At 40.1% G+C, this 13,444-nt stretch overlaps 1 protein-coding gene across 1 annotated transcript in view; it reads left to right on the forward strand.

Moving 5' to 3' along the window:
* Nucleotides 1-8,030, forward strand: part of NEMP1 (nuclear envelope integral membrane protein 1) — an 18,622-nt gene extending 10,592 nt beyond the window's left edge. Inside the window, exons 4-10 of the mRNA XM_040490432.1 lie at nucleotides 927-1,146; nucleotides 2,884-2,956; nucleotides 4,044-4,137; nucleotides 4,593-4,707; nucleotides 5,617-5,842; nucleotides 6,635-6,808; nucleotides 7,544-8,030. Coding sequence (XP_040346366.1) covers nucleotides 927-1,146; nucleotides 2,884-2,956; nucleotides 4,044-4,137; nucleotides 4,593-4,707; nucleotides 5,617-5,842; nucleotides 6,635-6,808; nucleotides 7,544-7,724 — 1,083 coding nt within the window. The 3' untranslated portion in view covers nucleotides 7,725-8,030. The remainder of the gene's footprint in view (nucleotides 1-926; nucleotides 1,147-2,883; nucleotides 2,957-4,043; nucleotides 4,138-4,592; nucleotides 4,708-5,616; nucleotides 5,843-6,634; nucleotides 6,809-7,543) is intronic.
* Nucleotides 8,031-13,444: the final 5,414 nt, after the last annotated feature.

Below are 13,444 nucleotides of genomic sequence, written 5' to 3' on the forward strand. Positions count from 1 at the left end.
CCCCCCCCCCCCCGCTTTCTTTTAAAGGCCTTATGCCTTCTTCAGCCAGGAAACTGTTGTGTGCCTGTCAGGATGTAAACTCTTTTGCCTTGCTGTTCCTATTCTATTTTGATTCTACACAAAATATTTCATAAGCCCCCTGCCTGAAGTTTCCCTTTGATAGGATGACTTTCATTTCATTTATTTCATAACACTATTAAGCCACCTGGCAAGCAAGAATGTCTGGCCATAATAATGATTGAACAAAATGAGTCCTTTTGGAAAAGCTGCTCCTGCTATAAGCGTAGTTATTGATAAGGGCATTGTTGTCCACATCATAAACATAAGGGTGGGCTTGTGGGGTTTTTAAATTTTCTTTTTTTTATTGTCTGATATAAAGATCATATTCCATCTGAGACACATTATAACCAACATTTACCCATAATCAGTGATTTGTGACAGAGGGTTGACCTTCTCAGCCTGTCATTATGGGAAACATTTTCAGTTTTCTGGCGTGGCTTCTGCCTGACAATTCTCTCTCTCTCTCTCTCTCTCTCTCTCTCTTTCTTTCTTTCTTTCTTTCTGGCTTGGCAATTTTCTTAATATTCTGGATCCTTGTTTTGTATGCTTTCTCATAAATAGCTCTAGTGCTAACCCTTTCAGCTTGGAAGTCTTCCCCCCCCCCCCCGTGTTGTTCTGCCTTAATAGTAGATTCAGCTCATGTTAACAAGACATTCTAACAGCTGCCTGTCTGTACCATGTGCAATATTATTTGCTCAATTATGTTTTAACTCCTGCATCTCTATATTTCTTATAAGCCTTGTGGAAAACTGGCACTATTACTGATATCTACTCTAGAGTTATTTATGCTAAAGTTTTTTTAAATTGTATTTATGAAAATTTAAAATTTCTACTTCTTTCTGATCCTGATTTCACTTGTGTTACAGATCCGGGTAAATAGTTCCAAGCTGGTACGTGTCACCCAGGTGGAGAATGAAGAGAAACTGAAGGAGTTAGAGCAGTTTAGTATCTGGAACTTTTTTTCCTCCTTTTTAAAAGAGAAATTGAACGATACCTATGTTAACGTGGGTCTATACAGCACAAAAACCTGCCTCAAAGTTGAGATTATAGAGGAAGACACCAAGTACAGTGTCATTGTGACCCGGAGTAAGTCTTACCTGTTTTTCTGTGGATTTTATAGTGAAACGGGACTGAGCTTTGGAGAGTGTAACTAGTGAGACAGGGAAGTCAGCCCAAGACAACTAACTCCCTTTTGGTTCTGATTATAACCTGAGTATACCACTGCTCCAGACAGTTGAGAGACCCTCTCCCACATAAAAGCCTTTAGGCCTAGGATAGAGATTTCACCTTGGGTCATTCTGAATATTTCCTTACAGACATTTGCGAAGACTTGTGTTCCTAATACTCCCAGTGGCCCTGAACTGATCCGCTTAGTGTTCTTCAGAGTAACATAGGTTTATTCCTGCCCTCTGGGCACTTCTAGACAAAGTTAGATGTCCTGAAATGTATAAGCCTACATTTGAAGACATGAATGGTATAAATAATAAAAACTAAAGAAAGGTAGAACTGAATATTAATGCTTCAGAAGTAAAAAGATTTGTGGAATCATAAGTCACTATGAAGATCACTCAGTTTATTTAAGGCTTATTCAGTGGAACTGGAAAAGTTTTCCCTTTTCTGAATGTGTCTAAGAACGTTTCACAGAGAACTGGAACTGTCATCCTGTTTTATTTTCTTACTTTTGGTCTCTCCTTGGGTACTACCCATGATTTTTGGATGTTGTGAATAGCAGAAACATTCCTGGGTTTTGCTACAAAGCCCTAGCGTTCCATAGGTGGGTTTTTGTTGTTGTTGTTGTTGTTGTTTTTTTTTTTTTTTTTTTGGTTTATAGGATTTGCCTTTTTTGGGGGGAATGGGGGTATTCCTTTTACATGTACTGATTCCTCTTGCTCCTATTCTGTTTGTGGACCTCCCCTAGACTTAGAGCTCTTGAATGTGAATGCTGTGGGAGTATCTGGTATGCCACTGAGGGGCCTCCACTTGGGCCCCCTGGTCCTGGGTGAGATGTGTTTGAGTGTAGGCTTTTCCAACACAGTGCTTGTGTAGCAGAGGGAAGTAGGTGGTGTTGGGCAAGAAAAGCAGCCAGATAGAGAACAACAGAGGGCCTGGACCCAAAGTTCTAGGCAAATCTGCTGAATCCGAACCCATGAGTGATTTAAGGCATGAAAACCAGAATGGTAGAGACCCCTTGTGGGCAATTACATGAAGCACTGATGGTGTTATGCCTGGCTCCCTACAAAGCAAAGCTTAGTTTCTTTTAGCTTTAGCATAGGTAACCAAAATAAAAATAAGATCTCCAGAAAAGTACAGGTTAGAGAGACCTAATTATATTTTCTATTTGGAAGGGTTCCCAGGCTTTGTGTGGAATTTACAATGCTGTTTAGGTGGGTTGTTTGCATTTACAGGGGTTGGGGTGCTGGCTGATTTACCCCTTCCCTCCCCAGTTGAAAATCTGCATATAACTTTTGACTCCCCAAAACTTAATTTCTAATGGCCTACTGTTGACTGAAAGACTTACTGATAACTTAAACAGTTGATTAACACACATTTTGTATGTTATATGTATTATATGCTGTGTTCTCACTATACAGTAAGCTAGAGAAAAGAAAATGTTATTAAAATCATGGGAAGAGAAAATACATTTATAGTACTGTGATGTATTGTCAGAAAAAGTCTACATATAAGTGGAACGGGGCAATTCAAACCCATGTTGTTCAAGGGTCAACTATATTTTATTAGCTGACCAATAATGCCAACATTGCCTTTTATTCTATAAAACGTTTAACTGTTTTCCTATTAAACAAAAATCTTTATTTATTTCAGGATTTGACCCCAAACTCTTCTTCATTTTCCTGCTTGGACTTGTGCTATTTTTTTGTGGAGATTTGTTGAGCAGGTAGGTTCCCAGGCTAGAGTGCAGAATGATGAAGCTTAGACCCACTCTGCTTGGCTTTTATCATGAAGACTTTAAGTACTGCTCTTTCCTCTTCCATGAGCTTTATGGCCAGGCCATTGCCTGCTTGGAAAATATTTTTAAATACTTTAGTAGGTGTTAGGATTTTTGCTATTTTCTTACATTGAATAAGATTGGCAAGAATGAAATTCTCCCATGAGGTTGAGCCATCATGGGATGGGATTTAGTCAATATATCACCACCCTTTCCACCATTGGAAATAACGTGTTAAGTCCTCATTTTTACAGGGCCATGAGTTTGTTGGTGAGTTTTATACCAATCAGGGGTAAAAAAAACCCCACAAATACCAACCACTTATTCATTTCCTGCCTTTAGGAACCTACTAGCTAAGTGTAACTGACATGTACAACTATAAAGGAAACATACAGATAACTAAACAAACATTGAACAAATGTAGAATCAAGATTAACTTTGCACACAAGTGAAAAGAATATTTCTGGAATAATGAATGAAAGCTTAACAATTGCAGTTTGAAGTTAGGCTGGAGTGAGATTGATAGAACTTGTTCCTAATTTGGGGGGTCCTGAGAGAAACTCACGGTGGGGGAGGAAAGTCTGGTACAAAGAGCCTGGAATAGGAGCAGGAGCTCTCTCTTTTCCAGGCCCTGTGTCTGGTTATCTTTCTGGGTAATCAGTTGAGTTCCAGTTTTCTGTCTCCTCTAGGACAGTATCCTTGCACCTTCCTTTTCCCCAGTGAAGCTGTGCAGTTCTTCTGAAGAAAGACTCTCATTAAAAATTGGATTAGGGGAGATGCTGCAATGGGAGTGTGTGACTAAGCAGAGGTTTATTGTTGGGACGTATTTGAGGGCCCTCACTGATACCAGTCCTCATAATCTGGCAGCAGTTACATTGTACCAGTCCCATCCCAGTGTTGGCAAGTTTTAAACAAATACCTGCTTTAGTCTGAGATTTTTTTTTTCTGTTTTTTGGCTGGGATAGTTGTTCTAGTTCGAATGGTGCCATATAGGAAGAATACACACATAGTCATGAAATAATGTTTCTCTCTGCAGAAGCCAAATCTTCTACTATTCCACTGGGATGAGTGTGGGAATTGCGGCCTCTCTGCTAATCATCATTTTCATACTGTCCAAGTTTATGCCCAAGGTAAGTAGTGGAATCTTCAAATGCAGTCAGGACAAACTTGGATAGTTAGTTGAGGGACTATTTTGTTGAATAATACAGCATGGAAAATTTGCATTGGTGGTTGATAAGTCAATGTCCTACTTTTTCCTTGATTCAGGAGGGTACTTTCCATGATGGAACTTGGAGTCTGATTACGTACAAACTCCCCCTTTTATTTAAAATCCTGTGCACAGTGGGGAGTTAAAGTCTCCTTCCTGTTTGCTAATCACATAGCCAGGCTTTTAAGTTACTCAGCACCTCATTTTCCTAGTGTTCTTTGCAGACTATACCATTTTAAATATAAAGGATGTCTTCTTAAGAGATGTGGTTTTTGTGTATTTTAGTAGGTTGAGTTTTTTTAAATCATAGTTCCATTTTGCTTCTTTTATGTATGGAAAGCTTGTTGTAACTTTGTTTTCACTTCTACTCTGTTTTAGAAAAGTCCCATTTACATCATACTGGTGGGAGGCTGGTCCTTTTCTCTGTACCTCATTCAGCTAGTTTTAAAAAATTTACAAGAGATCTGGAGGTGTTACTGGCAGTATCTTTTAAGTAAGTGTTGTCGGTTTTGCTTTCCTTTTTATATGTTTATGGGTTGTTTTAGTTCATTTGATCATGAAAAGGTGTTGGCTGCTTACAGGAGCTAATAGTTCATGCCATTTTATTAATTTTTAAGAATTGTAGTTCTTTATTTCTAACGCTGTGCAGTTGTCACTTTAAATGAAAATGGTGCTGCCAGGGAGAAAACTTTAATTGGTTGGTGTTTATAAGTACACCTCTCTTTACACAATAGGCATTTTCCTGAAAAACTATACATTGACTATATTAATATAATTGTATTTTAAATACACTTGAAGACCTTAAGTAAAGGACTCTACATGAATCTTTCTGTAAGGTGAAGATCCTTTGGTTTTACAGATCGTAACCCTTAATCTATCTTTTGAGAGGTAATTAATCTGGATTATCATATGTTAGTCTTTTTTATTAAAAAAAATGTTTTTAATGTTTATTTTTGAGAGAGAGAGCATGAGCAAGGAAGGGGCAGTGAGAGGGGACACAGAATCTGAGGCAGTCTCCAGGCTCTGAGCTGTCCACACCGAGCCTGATGCGGGGCTCAAACTCATGGATTGTGAGATCATGACCTGAACCAAAGTCGGACGCTTAACTGACTGAGCCACCAGGCGCCCCTAGGCTTTTTTAAACAGACAGTTCTAGTGTTGTTCAACATGTAGCTTTAATCTTCCATTTGAACCAAATAAACTTGGGAGCAACAGAAAGGGTAGAAACTTAAAGAGATAAATATATTTGAGTAATGAAAAAAGTGTGAATAATTGAGGAAAGATCTTGTCCATTTTCCTAATTCAATAGGTGCTATATAGTGAATGTATTGCTGCTCCCTGCACAAATTATTTTTACCAGTTATAGATGAAAAAGAACGTTTTCTGATAACTCTTCTCATAGGCTATGTCCTCACAGTTGGATTCATGAGTTTTGCAGTCTGTTACAAGTATGGGCCCTTGGAGAATGAACGAAGTATCAACCTGTTGACCTGGACCTTGCAGTTGATGGGCCTATTTTTCATGTATTCCGGTATCCAGATACCACACATTGCCCTTGCCATTATCGTCATTGCACTGTGTACTAAGAACCTGGAGTACCCTATTCAGTGGCTGTACATCACCTACAGGTGACTGAAAGGCAATATAACTTTGTAATGAAACATGCAATGTGGGATGTAGTTGTGGCAAAAGGGTACAGAGGTGTTGACCTGGGAACCTCTTTGTTAATGGAGATTTATTGTATTATGCTTCTGCTTTTGTTCCTTCCAAGTCTTTCTTTTTAGACTGTCTATAGGCATTTTTTATAATTTTATTCTAGCCATTTTATATAAAATAAAAGCATCCAGTAAAGTGTTATGTGTTCCTGTGACCACTAGGTGGTGCAGAGTATATCACTTTTATACCACATGCCTCAGGTCACCAGGTTTCAGATTATTTCACATTGGCTCTCAGATCGCTTTGGGAGTTCTAGTGTTCAGATGTATTTGAAAGTATGTTATCATCTTGCATAGTGAACATGGAATGGTCGTAGGTTCTGAGGTTATCAGTGGCTGTTTTATTAGATAGTCAAGGTGATGCCTTCAGTTTGGGGAATCCAAGTTAATGGACCACAATGTTATATCATCATTTTCTTGTCGTTTTTCCACTTATTGGAAAATAAATATTTTGTCTATCATTTATTGGGAAATAAGTGAATTTATCCACATTAGTGAATAATATTGATTACTCTGACTTCTCATTCCTAGTCTAACATGTCAGGAGTATATTACAAGTCAAGGTGTCTATAGAAGAAAGGTGGGAATGATGACTCATAATGTCCAGGCTCTCTGCTGTATACTTGGCTCACTGAAGCGAGCTAGAGGGCAGGCTGGATAAAAATTACTGATTAATGATTCATGATGTTATTTTGGTGAGCACAGAAAGATGTGTAAAGCAACAGAAAAGACTGTCCCCCCTCGTCTCCTGACAGAAGAAGAATATCGGATACAAGGAGAGGTGGAGACCCGAAAGGCTTTAGAGGAGCTTCGAGAATATTGTAACAGTCCAGACTGCTCTGCTTGGAAGACTGTCTCTCGAATCCAGTCTCCAAAGAGGTAAACCCTTGGCCAGCTGTGCTAAGCAGCTGTCAGGGTAATTGTGACCTTGAGTTTTAACAGAGATCATACTTCTAGATAATCATTTTGTATTGGTGGCTATGTTTTCCTGTTCACCTAGGAGTAGTTGACAGAAAGATACATGTATCATCATATGTTAAGCAGTAGCCTGTTTTCTGCTTCCTCAAGGAACTGTCTACTCTAGATTTGATTGTAGCACTGAGATGAGAAGACCATATTAAGTTTCCCCTGTGATAGTTTTGCATTGCTCTCCGAGTCTGATTATTTTTTTGGGGGGAGGGGTCCTTTTTATTTGGGAGCAATTGTACCAATAAGTATATGAAGCTTCAATTTGGAATCTTGATGGCATACAGTTCATAGAGCCATAAACATGAATAAATGTGTAATGCCCCCTTGATCTTCTGTTATCAGGATTACAGATGACTAAAAGAACCTTGGCACTTTCCTAACTAAAAAAAAAAAAAAAAAAAAAAAAAAAGGGGATAGGCTAGTGCTTATTAAGCAGGATGCCTGGAATTTCAGGAGATGTTGGCTTATGACCCCTGCTTTCCCTTTCTCTTTATTTCTTGCTTTAGTCTACTTGCCTGCCAGAATAAAGTTAGACTTATTATAATTTGAGTTGTAAGTGTATCAGATGTTTCAGTTCTTATTTTGAAAGGAAACCAGAAAGGGCAGAAGGCAGGTTCTTAAAGAGTATTATCTTCTTTTTTCCAGATTTGCTGACTTTGTGGAAGGTTCTTCTCACCTCACACCAAATGAAGTTTCTGTCCATGAGCAGGAATATGGATTAGGGAGCATTATTGCCCAGGATGAACTCTATGAAGAAACATCCACTGAGGAGGAGGAGGACTCAGATTCTCGGTACCCCACTGTCACACAGCAGATCAACTCCTGACTTAGGTGGTGGTCGGTTATTTTTATGTGGACTGGCTTGGGACCTCGATGGTCCATGTTGTATGTGTGTGCAGCTGCTTCTCAGCTCTTTGAAACGGGGTGAGATAGTACAGACATTCTCCCACTGAAATTAGAGGCCTGAGCAGGCCTCCCTCTGGCAATGGTCCTGGTGGTCTCTGTGGGATCCCTGAGGAAGGAGAGTGGATAAAATATTGAGTGCTTCCCAAAGCTTCCCATTGGTTGTGGGCCCACCTTTATGTTTCAAAAACCAAAACCAACAAAACAAAACAAAACAAAACAAAACCCCGAAAACAACCAAACAAACAAAAAAAAACTGGATGGCCACAGCTAGCACAGCATTCTAGCTCTTCTTAAAAGTTCATTTGGTGGTGGCATTTCTGCCACCATAGCTGGCACTCAAAAGTGAGAACTATTATATGTGTGCAGTAATGTTTTCAGATCACAGGCTGCATCTTCCAGAGAGAACTCCACGCATCTGAGCCTCCTTCACTTCTGTTTTTATTTGTCTCATTTTTTAAATGAATATATATTTTTAAACGTAACAGATTCATGTTCCAGAACCAGCAAGTGCTCCAGATTGACAAGCCCATAGGCTCCTATGTTTATTAATATGGATTATCCGTTAAAGCCCCAGAATTGTTGTGTTGAACTTTGAATTAGTTCTCACAATACGATATTCTAAGTCATGCTTGCTCTTGGGAACATGCCTGTAAACTCTTCTGTAGGGGAGGTCTGCAGGCTTTTTATTATATCCCAACTTTTAATTGTATCTTGAAAAGACCTTTGCATTCTTTTCTTCCCATTCCTCCTTGCCCCCTTTGCCCTTTCAGGAAGTGTCTATTTCCTCAACTGTGAAGTATGTACAATTTAGAGTTTGTTTCATTTCTTATATTCTCTCCCTCTTGGTTTGTAGCATTATTTCTGCTAGTTGGGAGAAGTGATCACTTTTAGAGAATTTAAATGCTTTTTACAGGTTCTTCATTTTTCCTGTCAGTGGGACACATATCTTTGAGTTGCTGTGGAACCAAGAAACTTTCCTTTTCCTTTCTCTTCCTTTGTCTGCCCATTCTGCCTATTCCTTTCAGCCTTTCCTTAGCCCCTGTACACCCCCCATCTCCCAATTTGGCTAATTTGTAAGCTCTGAAACTTGTCTGTGAAGTTTCCTTGATACAACATATAAATTGCAGCTATGTAGCTGCCACAATTTGCATTGCCAGGAAACAGACCTCCAGGTAACCTTCATGCCTCTGGATGTTCATTCACCCATCAGGATCAGACACATTTTTCCATGAACTTAGTATACTTATTTGCAGTTCCATTTCTGGCTAGAGATTCATGCTGCTTTTTATTACATTGGCATTAGTTTCACATTCTTTTGCCATTGGAAAGTACCCTTATAAACCAGCAATGTCATTTATGAGGGAACAAATTCCCAAGTCTCTGTCATTTGCTTGGTTCTGTCTTTATGATCTTCACCCTCGTACCTTGTAAGAAGCTATAATTACTCTAGCCAGGAAGCTAGGCACTGAAGTCAGGAGCATAGCATCAGACTCACTGTTTACCATGATCATGGAGAAGGCAGATGAATTTTTAAAAAGCTGCAATGACTCCTTCAGACCAGCCACTCAGCAGATAATCTTGAAAGACCCTGGGCTCATTACTGACTTCCAAAATGTCAGCGCTGAGACTGCCCCCCCCCCCCCCCAGGTGGCCAGTTGACTATTACCACCAGTGTTTCCCACAGCTTTACACTGTCCTAGAGTGACAACTACCTCAATTGGCAGCAAATGTACATAGAGTAGAAAGTGAAAAAGCAGTATTTGGGCAGCTGCTGTGGGTTAAAGTTGCAGGGCAAAGGAATTTTATATCAGGAAACCTTTATGCCTTTGTAAATTAAGTACATGGTAAAATTTTGTTTCTGTGTGAAGAGCTGTTAAGACCTCTGGGATATATTCTTTTTTGCTCTATTTATAGAGATCAAGATCTAGCATATTTGAGCATAAGTTAATTTGAAAAAATAGTTCATCAGTACAAGTGGTCTCAGGATTACCTGGAGACTTTGGTGCCTTCCCTCAAATAGCTCCTTAAGGAGGTGGTAGCTTGCCTCCAGGGTAACTTTTCCTGACTCTTTATTTCACTGAGAAAGCACTGTGAAGCAGGGAAAGAGTCTCCTCTTTTTCTGTTTAGTTAAACTCCTGTGAAATATAGTTTCCATCTCCAGACCAGTTTTTTCACCGTGTTTGAATTTGGGGTAAGCTCAAACTCAGTTTATTACTCCATGTCTGGTCGTCGGAGAACTGAGCTGTAGGCAGTGGAGGTGACAGCAGATCCCACAGCATGAGAGCTGCTCTCAGACAGTGAAGGACGGTGCCCGGTGCCTTTGGCGTGCTGTGTGTCCTTGCCCTGCCTGCCTGCCTATATGGCTCTGCCCCAGATGCTTCAGAGCCTCTGTGTGCCTGCAAATTGTTTGACTCCATAAACCTTCTCCAGGAACTTCTGCTGTCTCTCTCTTGGCCACTTAGTCTGCTGGCTCAGTCACTACTTGAAGCCCCCATTTAATTTTCTCTGGCAGTTACAGCTCTTGCAATTCAGCATAGTCTCATCTCTCAGACTGATCTCATCAAGAAGGATTGAAGGGATACCCATGGAGTGAGCTGGACATTGGAGCCACGTCTGCTGCCGCGTCAGCGTTTTGCTTGCAAATATCAAGCTGTAAATTGGCCCTCTTTAGGGCCAGGGTCTCTTTAGCATCGGAAATCTATCGCCTCTAATTGGTCTGACCAAGTTATGTAGAGCATGACTGCCATTAATAGGAATATGAAAGCCAGCTGGCCTAAAACATTTCCCCTTCACTTTCCCTCTCAGATTGCTTTCTCAAGACCAACGGAACGAGTCACCAAAAATGAGGACAGTTTAGCAACTTGGATGTCTTCTAATAAGAAAGTCCTATCAGCCACTTCATCCCACCAAAACTAGTTTATTTCCTTTTTTTTTAATTAAAAAAAATATTTCTGTCAGCTCAGAGCCTGTTGTGGGGCTCGAACTCACGAACCACGAGATCATGACCTGAGCCAAAACCAAGAGTCAGACGCTTAACCGACTGAGCCACCCAGGTGCCCCAAAGCTAGTTTATTTCTCCCCCCAAATTCATGACTTTTTGTCTGTTACAAAGGGGATTTTGCTGATCATAGTGTTCGGGCCCCAGTGTTCTATTTTGTGCTGTTACATCCCATTCAAAACCTAGCCCTCTCCTTACTGATGGTGTTCCCTTCAATCTAATTCCCACCTGGCACTTATGTTAGTTGATGAATGAAAGGGCCCAAATAGGCCAGATAGTCCTCCCTGGCTCTGACATCCATAAAAAGCTTGGGAATGGATTATGCAATTGCCCTCAATCTTTTTGTTCCAGAAAAAAAGACGGGCTCAGATGGATGCCTGCGTAAAAATGGTTCTTAGCTGTGTAGTCATAACTTTTCTCTGAATTGAGTAGTGAAAGTTGAAGTAGGAGGAAAGGAAATTAAATGTCCTTCTAGTATTCCTTTGGACTCAGGTCTGACATATGAGATAATAACCTATATTGAAATGCCAAGAAGTTTATCTTAACCAAGGAGAGGGCAGTTTGACAGATTTATTATGCCTTCATGTTACATAGGCACTGAAACTAAGTAATAAACACATAAAATAGCCATTTGCACAAGACAAAGGCACCTAAAACCTTTTATGTTTTGATGTAGCAGAAATTGATTATAATTTTTAGAGAAACCTATGCAATTATGGTGATCCAGTGGTGTCTCTTGGTAACTTAGCTTATGGTTTCAGTTGCTGTGGAGTTGGATTCTAGATGGTCACTACCTTGGAAAGGGTGTTTGGTGCCTTATGTGTTGGGAGCCAGAGCCTGCCGGAAATAAAAGTAGATTCATGTCAACATCAACACACACCTTTAGTGGGGGTGGGAATGGCACACAGCCTCCCCCAAATTGGGGACTTGGGCTCCCACATCCCTGCCCATGTGTGTCATCTTCCTCTTTACACTCTTGACAGTAACTTGAAAATGGTGAAATCATCTTCTCTGAACTTTCCTATAGTATGGGTGACATTCTTATCATGTTAACATAATAGATAGCTCATAATGTGAGTGTTAGAACTGTTACAGCCTGCAGTTGCCTCAGTTTCCCATGTTTCTAGAATTGATGGTGAAATAGCAGGGGTAAGGAATTACTCGGTAAGTTTTAGCCTGTGGGTAATGCCTTAGTGTTATTTAAAAGATTTGTCATTTATATTTAAAATAAATGTTCACGAATGTTTGAAAGGAACAAAACGATCAGGGATGGCTCTTTGCCATGGGTCTCATTTTCCCTCTTTTCTGTAAGAAAAAATAACAGTGTCTTATTATATATTTTTTCATTTTTATTGTATAAGTTTGTAAGTAATCCAAATTTTAATAAAGTTTTATAGACTATAGTGGTTTCTCTTAATGAACATGTACTTTTCTTATTTGGATCTTTTGAAACAATTAGCTTCTAAGTTCCATCTTTCTGATGAAGTGGTGGTGATGCCATCTATTTCCTTTCTTTCTTCACCACCACTGCCCAACCTGGGTCTGTCTTGGTCTATTTCCATCCTGGGACTGGGTGATTTGCCAGAATGCCAGATCTCTAAGGGGTATTCTTGCAGGAGGCACAGGTTGTACTACCATGCTGTCTCACAGAAAAAAAAAAAAAAGTATAGGTTATTCCTAGTCCTTGTACTTTAGTTCTTTATTTTTAATGGCATAAAATATCTCTTGTTTCTCCACTGGGGTGAGGGGAAGACCTGTGCATCCAGCTGTGGGTATCTGCCAAGAGCTTTGTGTAGGGCGAGAGAGGGAGCAGGGCTGTAGTGCGTATCAGGGGCCATGGAATAAAAACTTCAGTTATGTCTAGGCCCAGCTTCAGTAGGAGAAGGCTGGTACCTTCCACCTTCTTTTATGTTTTAGCTACTTTCTTTGCTCTGTGGATCCGTTATAGCATTTGCATTAATTCTGTGCCTGTGTGCTCTCTTCTCAGTTATTTAGACTACATGGAAATCTATTGTCCATTTTTCAGACCAGTCATTGAGAGAGGAAGAATCGGGATGTAGACCATATGTAAATTTATGTAGATTAGTGCACACTAATGGCGTCTTTTCTCCTCTCCCCCATCTTTTTTTAAATTTATTTATTTATTTTGAGAGAACATGCACGAGTGGGAAGCGGCAGAGAGAGAGGAAGAGAGAATCCCAAGCAGGCTCCACACTGTTAGCATAGAGCCTGACGCAGGGCTCCATCTCACGAACCATGAGATCATGACCAGAGCCAAGGTCAATAGTCGGAGGCTTAATGGACTGAACGACCCAGGTGCCCCTCTCCTGTCCCTTCTATAACTATACTAGGTAAATAAGAGACACTGAATTAATAAAAACTTAAGGCATAAGTGCTAGATGTGCAACACTGTAGGGTTTTAATGAGGACAAAAAGAGATAAAGTGTGGGGCGCCGGGCTGGCTCAGAAGAACATGTAGCTCTTGATCTCGGGGTCATGAGTTTGAACCCCACATTGGGTGTGGAGATTACTTAAATAAAACTTAAAAAAGGTAAAGTGTGTAAAGGCGTTCTTCTCAAACTTGAACATGCTTAGGAATCACCTAGGAAGCTTGTTAAAATGTAGAATTCTGATTCAGTAAG

Source organism: Herpailurus yagouaroundi, unplaced genomic scaffold, assembly GCF_014898765.1.
Source record: "Herpailurus yagouaroundi ecotype Mexico unplaced genomic scaffold, PumYag 182, whole genome shotgun sequence".
Taxonomy (NCBI): domain Eukaryota; kingdom Metazoa; phylum Chordata; class Mammalia; order Carnivora; family Felidae; genus Herpailurus; species Herpailurus yagouaroundi.